General features: G+C 40.0%; 1 protein-coding gene across 4 annotated transcripts in view; it reads right to left on the bottom strand.

Moving 5' to 3' along the window:
- The window catches only part of tcf7 (transcription factor 7), a 74,175-nt gene extending 64,464 nt beyond the window's left edge, over nt 1–9,711 (bottom strand). Inside the window, exons 1-3 of one of the 4 annotated variants that reach the window (XM_084940733.1) lie at nt 9,017–9,711; nt 8,636–8,705; nt 7,035–7,141 (exon numbers count right to left, since the gene is read on the bottom strand). In XM_084940733.1, coding sequence (XP_084796859.1) covers nt 7,035–7,141; nt 8,636–8,705; nt 9,017–9,199 — 360 coding nt within the window. In that variant the 5' untranslated portion in view covers nt 9,200–9,711. The remainder of the gene's footprint in view (nt 1–7,034; nt 7,142–8,635; nt 8,706–9,016) is intronic. The other 3 variants (XM_084940734.1, XM_084940735.1, XM_084940736.1) reach the window with 3 other exon arrangements.
- Nucleotides 9,712–14,739: the final 5,028 nt, after the last annotated feature.

Below are 14,739 nucleotides of genomic sequence, written 5' to 3'. Positions count from 1 at the left end.
GAGGCCCCAGCACTGCTCATCCCAGCCCCTGGGTCTGTATGAAGGGGGGATTAGGGAGGCCTCAGCCTGTGTTGCTGCCATTGTTTACCGAGAGACTAGGGGAAGGCTGAACAACCCCCCTGTCTTCACTGCAATACAATGGGAAACAAGGAAGTGGCAAGATCCTAGAGACTTGCGCACACACATGCCATTCCCTTGATCTTGGAGGATCGACCTCGTATTATTTGGGAGATTGGAGGAGGAGGAAAGGGGAACGGGGAGGAGAGCTTGTTCACAACGGCAACTGATTTCTGAATGGATACAAGAAAAAGGAGGAGATGTATGAAAAACCTTTATGGGCTAAAAGATGTGAAATTACTCAAACAGAAAGCATAAGCTTTCAGTTGAAGTGGGTGAAAACAATCAAACTGATATTTCTTTGTAGGCTGAGACACTGAAATGTTCAAAACACACACTTCAGCTGAGTCTTTAGAGTCACAGAAATGACGACGTTCCCCCGCCGCCTTTCCCAAACATGTAAACCATCTCTTAGCAGCCTTCCTGTCAATTTTTAATTCTGCTCTGTGAATCGAAATGTCAAATGAGCAGGAAATTCCCCCAAATCAGACAACACTGAGCTGTAAAACACAGGCTCGTAAATTCCACTGACTGAAAGCATGCTGTCAAACTGCATTTCGACCAAACATTTACTGTTATCCCAAAGAACCTGAGCCATTTACAGTCAGTGTCCAGGTAGGCTGAGCGGGAAAGTGTTTTAGAGCAGCCTGCTGCCTTCAGAGCGTGCTGACGTCATAGTGTGACCACAGCTTCCACATCACAGGGAGTTTCACAGCCTCTCTGACAGCGAATAGATTTGCATGCAGACAAATATCAGATATCAGCTTAAACTGCTTAATTATTCAGATAATGACCCACAAACAGACCAGACGGACAATCTTTGAAGTCTGTGGACAAAGTTGTGAAACAATTCAGCGCTTTATCGCCGAACCTCAGACATCTTCAGACTTACAGATTCCTTTTTGATCGAATCATGTCGAAGCTGCTCTGCATGCAAACATCAATCCAGAAAGGTGTGCTTCTTTCAAACTAACCACGAGGCACGCTGGGTCTCTCAGACGACTGGTGGTGAAAGGTTACTGATTAAAATCCAAATACTTGGCTCATTAATATACAACCGCTAACCACCAATCACTTTGCGCATGACTCACTGGCCACTTCAGATAAAGTAAAAACCCTGGTTTTTGCTTCAGCGGGCAGGCCACCCACTAATTTCAACCAAACATCCATCAATCCCCATCAACAATCAAGCAATGTTGCTTCTACTTTGCTTCTCCTCTTACTTCAGCCTAACCCTCTCGATTCCTTCGCAGCAGAGAATCGTCACAATAAAAATCTCACACGAGATTGAAATAAAGAGGCTTTTATTGTGAAGCAGCTGTAGGAAGTGCAGCTGGCATTACGGAAACCAATAACAACTGTTAACTTCCAGTCTAGAGTAAAATATGCACTTCTTTTCAGAGCCCACAACTTTGAGATATTTGACTAGTTTTCTAAGGGTTGTAGGTTCCAGGAACTGAGAAAAAAACAACTGCCTCCTCCTTACAAATTAATATCCAAACTGTCCACTAATAACAGGCGTTTTAGGGGAAGTCATGTGAGTAATCGCCAGATGTTTACCTAAAAATGGCCACTAACATATAAAATATTTGATATTAATGCAAACAAACCACAAAAAATCAGCAGAACCAAAATGTTTTTCTCATCACTTCTGTTTCTTCTTCTATTGATTCCTTGTGTGTTTTCCTTCATAATCAATCAAAACATTAAGTAATGAAGAGCTGGTTCTCATGCTCAGATAAGTTGAGCCTGTGTGACTTAAGAGGTTAACGAAATACACACACAAAAAAAAGTTCTTACGCTTCCGATGCATATAATTGGAAATGAATGAAAATAAGCTTTCCTAATTTCCCATCTGATCTCCTTTTAATAGTTCGCAATTACCAAGAAGTTATCTCTCCGAGTAGGAAAATGAAGTGAGGAGAGATGCTTGGAACCACCTCAGATGCTGAAGACAGCACAAGACAATAAAAGAGATGGATATGTGGAAATGGCAAGCGTGCAAAGGGAGTGAGGAGGAAGATGGATGGAAGCTGAAGACAGAAAAACACTCTTATATCTACTAAAGGTCTCCCCTGCGACAGGGTTTAACTGCCTGAGACGACAAAGACTCATGATCCCTTCAAAAATAATAATAAAAAAAGAGAGAGAGAGAGAGTGTCTGCTGGTAATTCACAGCATTATACACACAGCAAGAAGAGAGCTGACACACACACGCTGCATCCACAGTGTACGGCGAGCATCATCACACAAAACACACCATGAACCCTGGGTACAAACACAAGCCTAAGGCAACAAACTAGAAAACACACACACACACACACACACACAGAACATGCCAAAAGCTTTGATACATACAGATTACTTAGTGTAATGAACTTAAACAGCAAACACTGACACGCACGCGCGCTGACAAACACACTCGAGATAAAGCTTTATCCAAAGACAACAAGCTGAGGGAGTTTAGTCATATCTCCGAATCCCACAAATCTCCTTCTCTGGCCACTTCCCCTGAAAGGACGGCTGATATCTCCATTAATGCAACAACAGTGAAATGTCCCATGAAATGCTGTAATAGGAGTATTATCGCTGAATGGGATAAGGAGCCAATACGCGTGTAGTCGCTTTGTAAAAACCACTTCTCAGCAGAGATTAGAGGCTTCTTCTTTTCTCTTTAAATCTAAAATTTTAAATGTTAATACCAAAATAACAAGGAGTGATTATCAGTCTGTTTGCGTCCATTTCTGCCACTTTGATTCAGCTGTATAAGGAAAACAATGCGTTAATCTTTCACAACAACAGCTCAGGGAATTTCGTTCCCCCTCCTATATGAAATGTAAGTCAGCCCACTCCGACGGTCAGGGGCTGCGCAGGTTTTCATTCAAATGTTTTTTCATCAGTTGGCGATTAAAAAGTGAAAAAAGCTGGCTAGACCTTTACAAGTGAGGATAAACCCACACAGACACAAGCAGACTGATTTTACAATTAATTTCTGACTTTCAGTCATTCAGCTGAGGTTCTCACAATGACTGCAACAGTTCAAAGCAGTTTACGGGAACGCACAAAGGTGTTGTTGTTTCTTCAGGTGAGCTGGTGACATGTGGGCAACGCTGCAGAAATTTTTTACACCACAGCCTGTTAAATAAATTCATGTTTAAAAAAAGAAAAGAAAGTATATCAAAGGGTTTGACTTCAAATAACACAGATGAAGCTACACTTTCTTTTCTCTTAATAGGTTTCTTAATACATTTAAAACATGAGAAAAGCAGTGCTTATAATATATTCAAGTGTTCTGACGACTGAATCATCTTTATTGTCATTACACACAGTGCAATGATATTTGGTTTGGCTTTCTTATAGGATAGAAAATGAGAAATAAACAGAATGAATAAAGACTTGGTACGTAACTGAAGATAAACAAATAAACTCAGGAGAAGTTTACACGTTTGTTAAACTACACTACAGTGTAGTGTAACAAAAGCAGAAAACTGATCAAAACTGCTTCGATTAATACATGTGTACTTGATCAATGAATTAATTCATTGGCTCCGGATTCATTTTATGTTGATTAGTAATTAATGATCAACCAATTCATTATTTTGACTCTAAGTAACTGCACGTAGGTTAATCCACGAAACTAAACATAAGTGGATGTAAGGCAGTCGTGACTTCTTGTTGTTGATAAAATATCTGAATTAAGACAGACGGATGATTTAAGCTTTACATTTTTTATAACCAAACAGGTTTGATAGCAGTGAGCATAAATCTGCGTCCGCCGAATGTGAGCATAAGCTACCCTCTCATCGGGTACACACAAAATCAAGAAGTCGCAATCATCTCACCTTTTAAAGACTACTTGATGAGTGAAAATGCAACAAACACCAACGATAAAGCTGTGTACACACATATTCTACAGAAAAAATGTCTGAAAAATCAAACTCTTGTGCTGCCAGAGTAGAGCGTGCATGGGCAAGACATGAGGCGACCACTTAATAGCGATGAATTCACCTGCACTGCTCTAACACTCGTGCAACCTGGCACAATCGGACAGACTTTGTACTACAGGACTGGCAGGCTGAAGACCATTTAATGTCCATTCTGACTGGATCAGACATTTTTTCGCCCGCAAAAAAAGATCGAAAAAAGATCTGGGCTCCAGTGCATGTGCGACATGAGACACTAGAAGCATAAGTCATAGCTCCAGGACAAGACAGGCCAGCAGTGAGACATGGACACACGCACACAGAAATGTCCCGTGTCAACATCACAATAACGGGAAAACCACAAACAGCTCTTTTTTCTGTCAGTCACCCTGACCTTGAACTTCTGATCCAGCTCTGCCATCCATAATCATCACCCACCCACCCCCCCACCCCCCACCTCACCCGCTAAACCACTACTCTCAGCCCCTTTCAAGTGGCAGGTTAGACAGGGCCTGATACCCCGCTACCGCCTCACAACCAGCGGGCTAATTACAAGGGAAGCAGCAACAAGTGAGCATTGTCTGGAGTCTCGAAGACACACGGGGGGGGGGGGAAGAAAGTGCTCTTTATCGTGCCACCACCACCGCCGCCACCACCGGTACCCATTCACCCCCCCCCCCCCCCCCCCCCCCCCCCTCACTCTACCCATCTCGCCAATCCCACCCCCAACGAGAACAATCTATGAGAGGCTTCTGTGGTTGGAGAAGAGAAGAGAAGAGAAGAGAAGAGAAGAGAAGAGAAGAGAAGAGAAGGTGGAAGACAACACGTTTGTCTCCACTTCTTCACAATGTTTGTCACGATGCCGGATGTGCCGTGTTATGCAGCTTCGCGTATAAAGACGTTTGAGGAAACAACAAGCATGCTCACTAAGACTCGTAGTTCATTCACTCGTATTCTCAGAATGTAACTGGTTGCTGAATAAAGACTCTGAAAATGAAATGTGATTTCCAAGGAGACGCTGCTGTACCTACAAGTGCTTCTCTTCCAAGCAAAGGCTTTGCTTTATGTGCAAAACAGCACAATTAAATGGAGCTAGCAGGTCAAGGATGTATTCTATACAAGAATATAAAAAGAAATAAACAGTAAAACAAAAGTTTTCACCCTGTATTTTTTGCTAGCAAGCCTGAAAGGAGCAAATATAAAACTAAAGTGAAAAGGCACTGTGTAGCCAAATCACATGTATGAACAGCATAACCCGTCTTTACTTTACAGATGCATTTAGCTCCATTATATGTTTTTCTTTATAGCTGTGGCGGAGAAAAGAAGCCACTCTCATACTATGTATTTTCCCCACAGACTACAATTTTAAATTTTAGTTTCATTTAAAAAAAAAAAACATGGAAAATGAAGGTAAGTCTCTAACAACTGTCAGCTTTTATTCTGAAAAATCACAGACCCTATTAAAGTCTCCCATGACCAGCCAACGGACCCTGACCTGGACACTGACGGCGTCTTGAAACACTCTTAAGAAGCTCCAAGGTGCCATTAGAAAATCACATTTTCCAGCCATAAATCAGCATATTCCTTATTTACTATGCTCTCACATGAAATCAGCCTACAGCACATGTCATCTCACAAACAGGCATCTATGCTGTTTAGCAATGTCTTGTCTGCTAGAGCAGGGGGTTAATTCAGGCAACAGGATTACGCAGCACGTGAAAAATGAATTAGGCACAACCGTTCACGTTCGGCGCAATTACTCAGCCTATCCATGGATATTGGTTCTTAACGGGTGACTCGAAGGGATTTTTTTTTTATGATGAATTCTTTAAGGGCTGTCTGGCTGGGTGAGCAATACTGCATACTTGAAATCTTTCCACGAGTCGTTCTGATGTTTGTTTTAGCGGTTTTAACACTTAGAACTGCTATTAAGGCTGTGCAATAAACCTCTTGTCATTCACCCGGGGTACAAACAGATGGGAAAACGTCACGTGAAATGGTTCGCGATGACGACATCAATCAAATTCCAACTTCAGCAACGGCGTAAACAAAAACAAGCTTTTTTTTCCTGTTTTTTTTTTTTTTTTTTGCTTTGCCTCATGAGGCTGCGGCACTTTGATTTTATTCCGCTGTGTTTTAAATGCAGCTTTATTTTATAAGGCAGTTAGGGATGGTGTGAGCCTTGGGGATGGGGTGTGGGGGGAGTTAGCAGCACAGTTCAAAGCCAAATCAGAGCATGTGTAAAGTTTGAGAGAGATCTGCAGTGATGTGCCATTCATCTTCAGTCTGACAGAGACTCATGTTGTCTCTTCTGAATCTAAAACCTAGTGCAACATAAGCTGACTGATTCTGCTTTGTAATGTGAAAGAGACCCCCCTCCAAAAAATATATAAAGCTGGTAGTTTAAACCCCTCTAAATAAGAGAAGCAGTGTTAAAATTCTGTATAATGTTTTAGGGGGTTATAGCTGAGCCACAATATGCTAATTGCATCTAAAAGGGGAAAACATCACTGAAATTTAGGCTGATGTGAGGGGAACTTTCCTAATTCTCAAAACTGCATGCACATACAAAATAGAAATTATGAATTATGAAACAGAAAATACCAAGAAGAAATGTTTTATGCTTTTATGCACAAAAAGTCGAGTAAATTCTTCACCGCTTTGCATCTCTTTTCTCTCGAACGGAGACTACTGAGGACGTCTTTGCACCAGCCCAAAAAAAATTAAAAAATAAAATCACTCAGAGGACACCAGGCTCGAGATCTCCATCTACGAGTGTGCGTTCCTTTTATTCTCCCCGACTACAAAACACTGGATTTCTCTTCTGGGGCTGAGCACTGTGTGTTCACAGTCTGGACTTGATACTAAATAATACAAAGACAAGCTGAGGCGCAAAAACTTGGACCTTAAGGAGTCCTGAGGAGCACAGAATATCATCAGCTACTAAGAGGAGAACCATAGCCAGCAGAAGGATTCAATGAGAAGTGGACTTACAGATGGAGAAACGGAGCTGTTGGGGAGATAGGGGTCTGGCAGCATCAGGAACGGGTACCCTGGATATCCCGGCGACTTGTACATACCTCCATCTTGCTGCTTCGACACTGATAGGAAAAGCAAACAATTAGAAGCTGTCACCTTTGTTGCCTAATTTTGCCAAACTCTTTTGATTTGCTGTCTAAATCTCAATAGTTATCATTTAATAATGTATTTAATTTACAATAAAACTCATGACAGCTCGGGGTAAAAGAAAAAAATCAACAACAATAAAGGTAAAGCTGTGGGTGCAAATGCTGGATGTGAGGATTAAAATAAAAATCAAACCTGATACTTACTCACACAATGCTGCTAAGATGTTAACGTCAAAATAAAAAGAAGGTAAACGTGCATATAAAGCAGCTCAGCTATTTACAGGCATTCTAGTTACTACACTTTACATCCGTGAATGAGCAGAGGCAACAATACTGGAGACAAAAGCGTTACAACCACCACATAGTCTTAGAGGCGTGAACTTCTGTAGCCTATGTGTTAATTTATTTCTTACCACCACCCATATTAAGCACGAGAGGCCTATGTGGAGGTCAGATACGACTAGGTTATACCTGCATAGAAACACACACACATACACACACACAAAACACAAACACAAAACAACTGGCTTCTCTCGTGAGTGCTGAGCTTTCTTGCAAAGGTGACAAAACTTTTAACGTGGCCAGAACCTGAGTGACAGAATCTGAGGGCAATCAGCATCCCTCAGGGCGGAACTGTTTTTTCTGATTTCTGCGGGTTTCGCTTTTTCTCGAGGACCATCAAATAGACCAGTTTTTAAAAACCGCAAATCCACATTTGATGAGGATTTTTTTCTTTTTTTTGATCAAAGGATCACAAGGTGAGAGCATTCTTCCTTTCAGAGATGAGTACACACAACAGTGATGCCTATAATTAAAGCTGTTTTGTATATGTTGTCTAAATGCGCCCTGGCGTAGTTAGGGGAATTTGCTTTTTTTTTTTTCCTCTATCTTTTTGGGTGGTAGGTTTGAAGAAAAAGGAAGGCTGACCTTGATTTTTTTGGCAAAATCTTATAAAAGATCACTAGATAAGTACGCTTAAAACATAGTGAATTAAAATGAAAGGCACTAGCAATTTTTACAGCTACTGAGAAGTTGCTTTGCCCTTCACACCAGTGCCTTTACCTAAGCTTAATGACAATTTAAGGCCAAGAGGGTTCCACTTTTTTAAAGACAGCTAGTCTGCTTGCATCTATGCTGAGCTCTGCTAATTTGACTGAGCAGCAGAGGAAATCTCCCCAGCAAGCTATAGATCTTAGAGATAAACTAAAGAGCTGAAGACAGGATGGCCATCTTTTTTTGTTTTGTTTTGTTTTGCAGTGTACACCTGAGCGGTGCTTCTTTGAAGTTTTAATGCAGCAGCACGTGCGCCCGTGACCAAAATAACTCCTTGCTTTGACACAGTGGGTGGTTTTTACCGCTTTCTTACACAGTACTTGACTGCTCATAGGGAGGAGAGTGAGTATGTTCATGTTTTTTTGGTTTGTTTGTTTGTTTTCCCAAGTTTTTTTATTTGTATTTTCTGCTTACCAACGTCGAGATGCTCCCGGTGTTTGTCTGGGAAGCCCCTCTGCTCGCCCTGCTGTCCCCGTCTGACCGCCTGGAAGGGATCGTAAACAAACACCGAGTGAGAATTACCCGAAAAAGTCACGAAAACGCCAAACAAGAGTGACTTTATATTGACCTTATCACGCTAATAAGTGCAATTCAGTTTTGCTCTCGTTCTGTAGTAGACCTGTGCCACCACCACCACCCCCTCTTCTTTTTTTAACTACTATAACCCTGGAGGCAAGTTGACTGCGCGAGTTGGTTTCATTCAAAGCTTCTCAGCAGCGCGTAAAATAAAACAAGCTTTCCACACACACTTTCTCCCTCTGTCTTTCACACACAGTCACACTCCGTGACACCTACCGCTGCGTTCGGACTTTGATTTATTTCCGACTCGTTCACCAGAGAGGACTTGAGGTCGGCCAGGTCTCTCTCCGTGAACGCGTTTTCTTGGATTTTCTCCTCTTGCTCTCCTTCGTCCTTAAACGATATCATCTCATCATTGGCTCCCAGGTCGTCCCCGCCGCCGCTGCTAAGCTGAGGCATGTCTACTTCCCCCCTCCTCTTCGATGTTATACACGTTTAAAAAATGATACTGACAAAAAATAAAAATAAAAAAGTAGAAAGAAAAAGATTCAGCGGGACTTCTCTGTTAAAATCTCCTCAGTCTGGGGCGCCTCCGAAGTACAGAAACCCCCACCGCATACAGAAAAAAGTTGAGATGTGGCGTCCCCCGGCTGGTTGGTTGGTAGAAGACTAATGTTTCCCTACAGCAGCAAACAGCTCATTTGAGCCCAAGACAAGGCGAGGAGTCCGACATCAAAGGGCGCCGACCGGATGATTGACAGGCCCGATGACTTGTTGGGGGGTTGTACAATTGTTTCGGCAGAGGGCTGAGCTTCTTAAAGAGACATCACCTCTCCCAGCTCAGGCGAACAGACGTTATTCATGACTTCCAGGGGCGACTTTACACCTTCCACGATCCCACGGCTGCCACCTAAACTTCAGGCTGAGCTGGGAGATCAGTTTTGTTGCGCTTCTGTAACTTTTTCGTCATGAATTCCGCCAGTGCGGTGTATTTACGTACACTGAATCAGTGTAGTAAAATACACACTGCTGCTTTGCACTTGATGCAACTTATCAGACTTAGCTGTAGATACGGTTCTAACTATTTAATATAAAAATATATGTAATATATATAAATATATTAAATATATTAAATATATTAAATATATATATATATATATATATATATATATATATATATATATATATATATTATTAGCAATAATCCGGTTATATAAGCTATATTGTATTGTAGTAATTCCTTTTTAATTAATGCTTTTGATACTTTGAATACATTTCAGTAATGCTACTTTATGTAAGTAACATTTAAAATGAAAGACTTTTACTTTTAATGGAGTACATCTATAGTCTAATACTGTTACTTTGATTGTAGCAAAATAATCAAATACTTTCTTCAGCACTGTTTATATTTTAAACTAGCTGTATCTAGAGTCTTTTTTACTACTTTTTTTTTTATATTTCACTCTAGAATTCCTGTTTTTGATATTTAAATCATAATCACTAACTCATTCATGTAGTGCTTAGATATAATGCTACTGTAAAGCTCACACAGAATCTCAGTTTTCTTTTCTTAACCTACTGGTTTAAAGCCAATTTATGCACTTTGAGAAAGCTAAAAAAAAATATTATCCAAACTTGAGGAAATGATTTTTGGCTTGACCTCAGCCATAGAATATTAATTTCCATCTATATAGGCTTTTACATATTCCTTTATATGCTTACATTGTACTTAGATTATATTTACATATTTATTTATAAACGAGAGCTGTGGGTTTTAGTATGGTTACTTTTTGTTCTTGGACTCTTTTGGAGTAGCTTTAGATAATTTTAATTCAAAATAAACCGTATTGTCTTAAACTGACCTATGGTGAAGCCCCTCAGCTCATCCAAAGCCAAAAAATAAAAAATAAAATAAAAAAAAATAACAAGAAAGGAAAGTAGCTTTCTTCTTATTGGCAGCCCCTTATAAATGGAAGATTTGAATGGCATGTGGGTGGTGCTGTGGTTCTTACAGCTAGCGCTGTGCACTTGAAATAACCATATAAGGACATCTGCTTTTAATGACATCACACAGAGCCAAGAATAAAAAATCAGTCAGAAACAGAGCATTTAGAGCTGCATGAAATCTGAAATTTTTGCCCATACAGTCATTATTTAAAAATTTGTCCATGTTTAATATGAACATCTATCATTCCAACAGCAACAAAAATAAGGAAAAATCTTAATAGGTCATAGGTCATTGTTACTGCTTATAAATTCTATCCTTAAAAGTTTCAATAAAATAATACAAATGTTGATGCTTCGTAACAGATCTGGAAATCAAGAGTATAAGTATAAGTAGTTCACTGTAACTTTGGCCATGTTATGTGAGCATCTGCCACTGTCACAGAATATGTGCCATAAACAAAATATGACAATCATTTCATTAGTTAATCTGCTTTTAAAGTAACCTATAAACTAGCAACAGATATTTTTATAAGAAATATAATATAACACGGAACTTTGGAACATACTTCAAGGTAAGTTAAAGAAGTAATAAAATACAAGAAAGCAGAAAAACAAAGATGTTTTAAGCATGACCTGAATATGGAGTAAAATATACAAATAATGCAAGCCTTGTATTTACAAAGAAATTAAACGAACACTGATAAATGGATTTGGATCTTTACATCGTAGCTTCAAAGAAAACAGAAGTCTATAAGTAAATTAAATGAGATCAGTGAATAACAGTCAAATCAGGTCTGCATGTACAAAACACTTCATGTTAAGTCACTGTGCATGTGTTGTGTATTCAATAGCTGCTCCGATGACTGTTTGCATAAAATTAAAGTGTCTATATGGCCCTATCGTATATATTTTTTAAACTTTCAGCAACACTCAGCACAGATGACACTGTGAGAAGTGACAGAGACACTGAGCAGAGAGGCAACAGCAGCCGCAAACAGATGTCGATGTTGCTCAAGAGACCAACAGGGAGCATGCCAATAAAAACTACAGGATAGTAAGAGCTGAACTCTATTTATCTTATTCTCCTAAAAAAAAAAAAGCGGTCTGGTCTTCAGCGTTAAACTCGAGGGCTGAAAACTGGCTCCGTTCTTACAGCAGTCATCTTTTTGTTTACCTCATAAAACTGATGCTGATTAGCACACAAAACACAAAAAGCACATTTGAAAAAAAAAGTTGGCAGCTAAAAGCATTTTTGTCTTGTTGCTTTTGCTGACAGTTGCAACTTCTCTTCCTTGTGATTGGTTCAAATAAAATATGGACCTTGTCAAGGGATTCAATTCGGCTTTTTCCTTCCTTACCCACCATATTTCAAACCTCACAATAAATGTAACACATATCTCAATTGTTCAACATGTCAAAGATGTGGCTGGTATATTGTTATTAGCGTACTTCTGGGATGTTATCATCAAGCTAGTTAATAACTTTGGTAATTATGCATTGTGAGCTTTGCACTGTCTCAGCAGCCCTTTTGTAGCAGCTGCTGTCACACTGTTCAGTTGGTAGTTTTCACATTTTGGAACAAAACTCCTCATTTGCATCAAAAGAAAAGTGGCAGCTCAGGCAAGAAGCAGCAAAATCTAGGACATTCTGTGAAAAACATCAGAAGGCACGGCTTGCTCATCAATAACAGAGGCACGGCATGTTTTTGGCTGGTCCTTACATCCCCCAGATCTTGTAACAGCGAAAAGTGCTAGCTATTGCAACTACTTGATTTGAGGAGGGAAACAAGGAAAAAAAAAAACATAGTTCAAAGATGTAGACTCAAAGTTCTGATGTCTTATCAAACTCGCAACTTGCCTCCCCCTATTTTCCTCCCAATGCCAATGCATTTTTAATGCTGATACAGTAGCATAGCTGGTCTTCAGAGTTTTTAATTGAGAAATATTTATACACTCCCATGCTGTGACTTAATATTTGACTTAATCTGAGTCGGTTGCCTTGAATGAAAATGATGATCCACAGCTGGGAAACAAAATTAAATACAAACAGAAAATGGGCCCGGTATTTGCATAAAACTGCATATTTATACAATATCGTTGATGCATATTAATAAAAAGATTAAAATGAGCAGTGTTAATGTATGCAAATCTAAATTATAAATGAGTTGTTTAAACTCCTTGTTTATTCGCCTTGATTAAATATAGACAGCTGTTTTTCCAGAGAGGCAGCATCTCTCCTGCATGGGCCACGCTGCCTCGTGAGCTCGCCGTGCTCTGATCTCACACGCAGTTCCCTTGAATATCTGCGCTGATAGTTACGCACATTCATGGGTTCTCAGGTTCACCTGAGGCTAAAGGATGCAGTCAGCCTGTCTGATAACAACAGAAGAACCAGAGATGAGCAAATTTTCTCTACACGAGCTCTTGAAATACTCTCAGGGTCTCTGACCTACAAACACCTTTTCTCTTTTTATATCTACGCCTTTCTCTGTTACACACACAGACACACACACACACACACACGAGCAGAAAGACTCTCTCTTTCTTTTTGCTATGAGCAGTTTGATTATTCTTGTCAGATCAGAGTCATATTTTAAGTTCACATCACCCTGCCTTATCAGTTCAGAGGTTTGATGCTCACACACACCCCGTGCATCCTTTCTCATCATCTTTTTATCTCTAACTCTAATGAGTGTCGTCTGTGACATCAGACAATAACTGTTGACAGGAAAGGCCAAAAAAGGAAACTTGAGCAGATAGAAACGATAAGCAGCCCACACACAAAACACAAGCTTGCGTAGCTGCTGCGACCCCACAAGACATGCTTTTCACACACAGGCACAGATACAGTACAAGCTCTGCATTTGAATAAGACCAGCACTGATAAAGGAGGAGCGTTTGATAAAAAGAGCTTTATGTTTGTGTGTAACAATGTGTAAAGTGTAGAAACATGAAATATGTTATGTAGCAAAAGGGGAATTCTTTTTTAATGAAGAACACCAACATGGAGAAGAGCTAAAAACATGATTTCTTCCCTTTTTTCTTACTAGATAACTGAATAACTGTGGTGCAGTAAACCCCAGTAACGATCAGGATCATCTGCGATACAGTGCAAAAACCAGGATTACATCTTATCCTCGGCCCCTGAATGGAGAGCCTAATAGCGCAAACTTCAACCCCACCGTCAGTGTGTAAAGAGCCCATTTAATACAAGATGATCACTTCAGCAAGCCCCTTTCCATTGCCTAATCATCGGTGGTGGAAAAGTTCTTTCTTTAACATGTTTCTTTTTTTTTTTTTCTTCGAAGATGAATCACAGTTGGTTCAAAAAAGATTATACACTGTGCTTTCTAAAGAAACACCAGGCGCATTAAAGCTGCAGAGTAATTAAATCATGTCCTTTCATTGGGGTTAAGCCACATCCAAGCGAACGGCTCTTAACTGGAACCACTTGTGTGCTTTTTTATTGGTAGTTTTCCTACAATCAAAACCATGTCCTTCCAGGCAGCATCCAGCCAGCAACGTAGAACCTCAACAAATCTTTACAACGGTTTAATTTTGTGCCTCAGTTTTGGCTATAAAACAGTGAACTAATTGACTGGAATGGTAAATAAAGTATAACTGATTTATGCTTAATTGTTTCTAAATATTACCTAGAACATGATAACCACCACACTACAGGAAGTAAAGAGTTATGTTTGGGCTGCATGCAGTCATCCAGACGAAGCGCGCCTTTCAAAGCGCTTTAAAAATCTAGAGATACCAGTGAATCGTCTTTAAACAAAGAGCTCGTCTTAAGTGGTGCACTCACAGGATGTTGCGTGGCTCCTGTGAAGGTGGGTTTAATATCTGTAGGAGGTTGCAAAAAGAAAAAAAGCAAAACAAAAAAAACTCTAAATCATTTCAGAATTTGAAACACTTATTTAGAAAGTTGTTACACTCAAAGGTGGCTACATGAGTAAGAGCAGAAGCACCACCAAGAATAAAGGTTACCGACACCAGCATCAAACAAAGATGATAAGACTGAGAGCGAAGAAGAAAACGGGTGGGCAA

The sequence above is a fragment of the Perissodus microlepis genome, chromosome 10, assembly GCF_051167445.1.
Source record: "Perissodus microlepis isolate ML-2025 ecotype Zambia chromosome 10, ASM5116744v1, whole genome shotgun sequence".
Taxonomy (NCBI): Eukaryota; Metazoa; Chordata; class Actinopteri; order Cichliformes; family Cichlidae; genus Perissodus; species Perissodus microlepis.
This window is presented reverse-complemented; position numbering and strand designations above follow the sequence as displayed.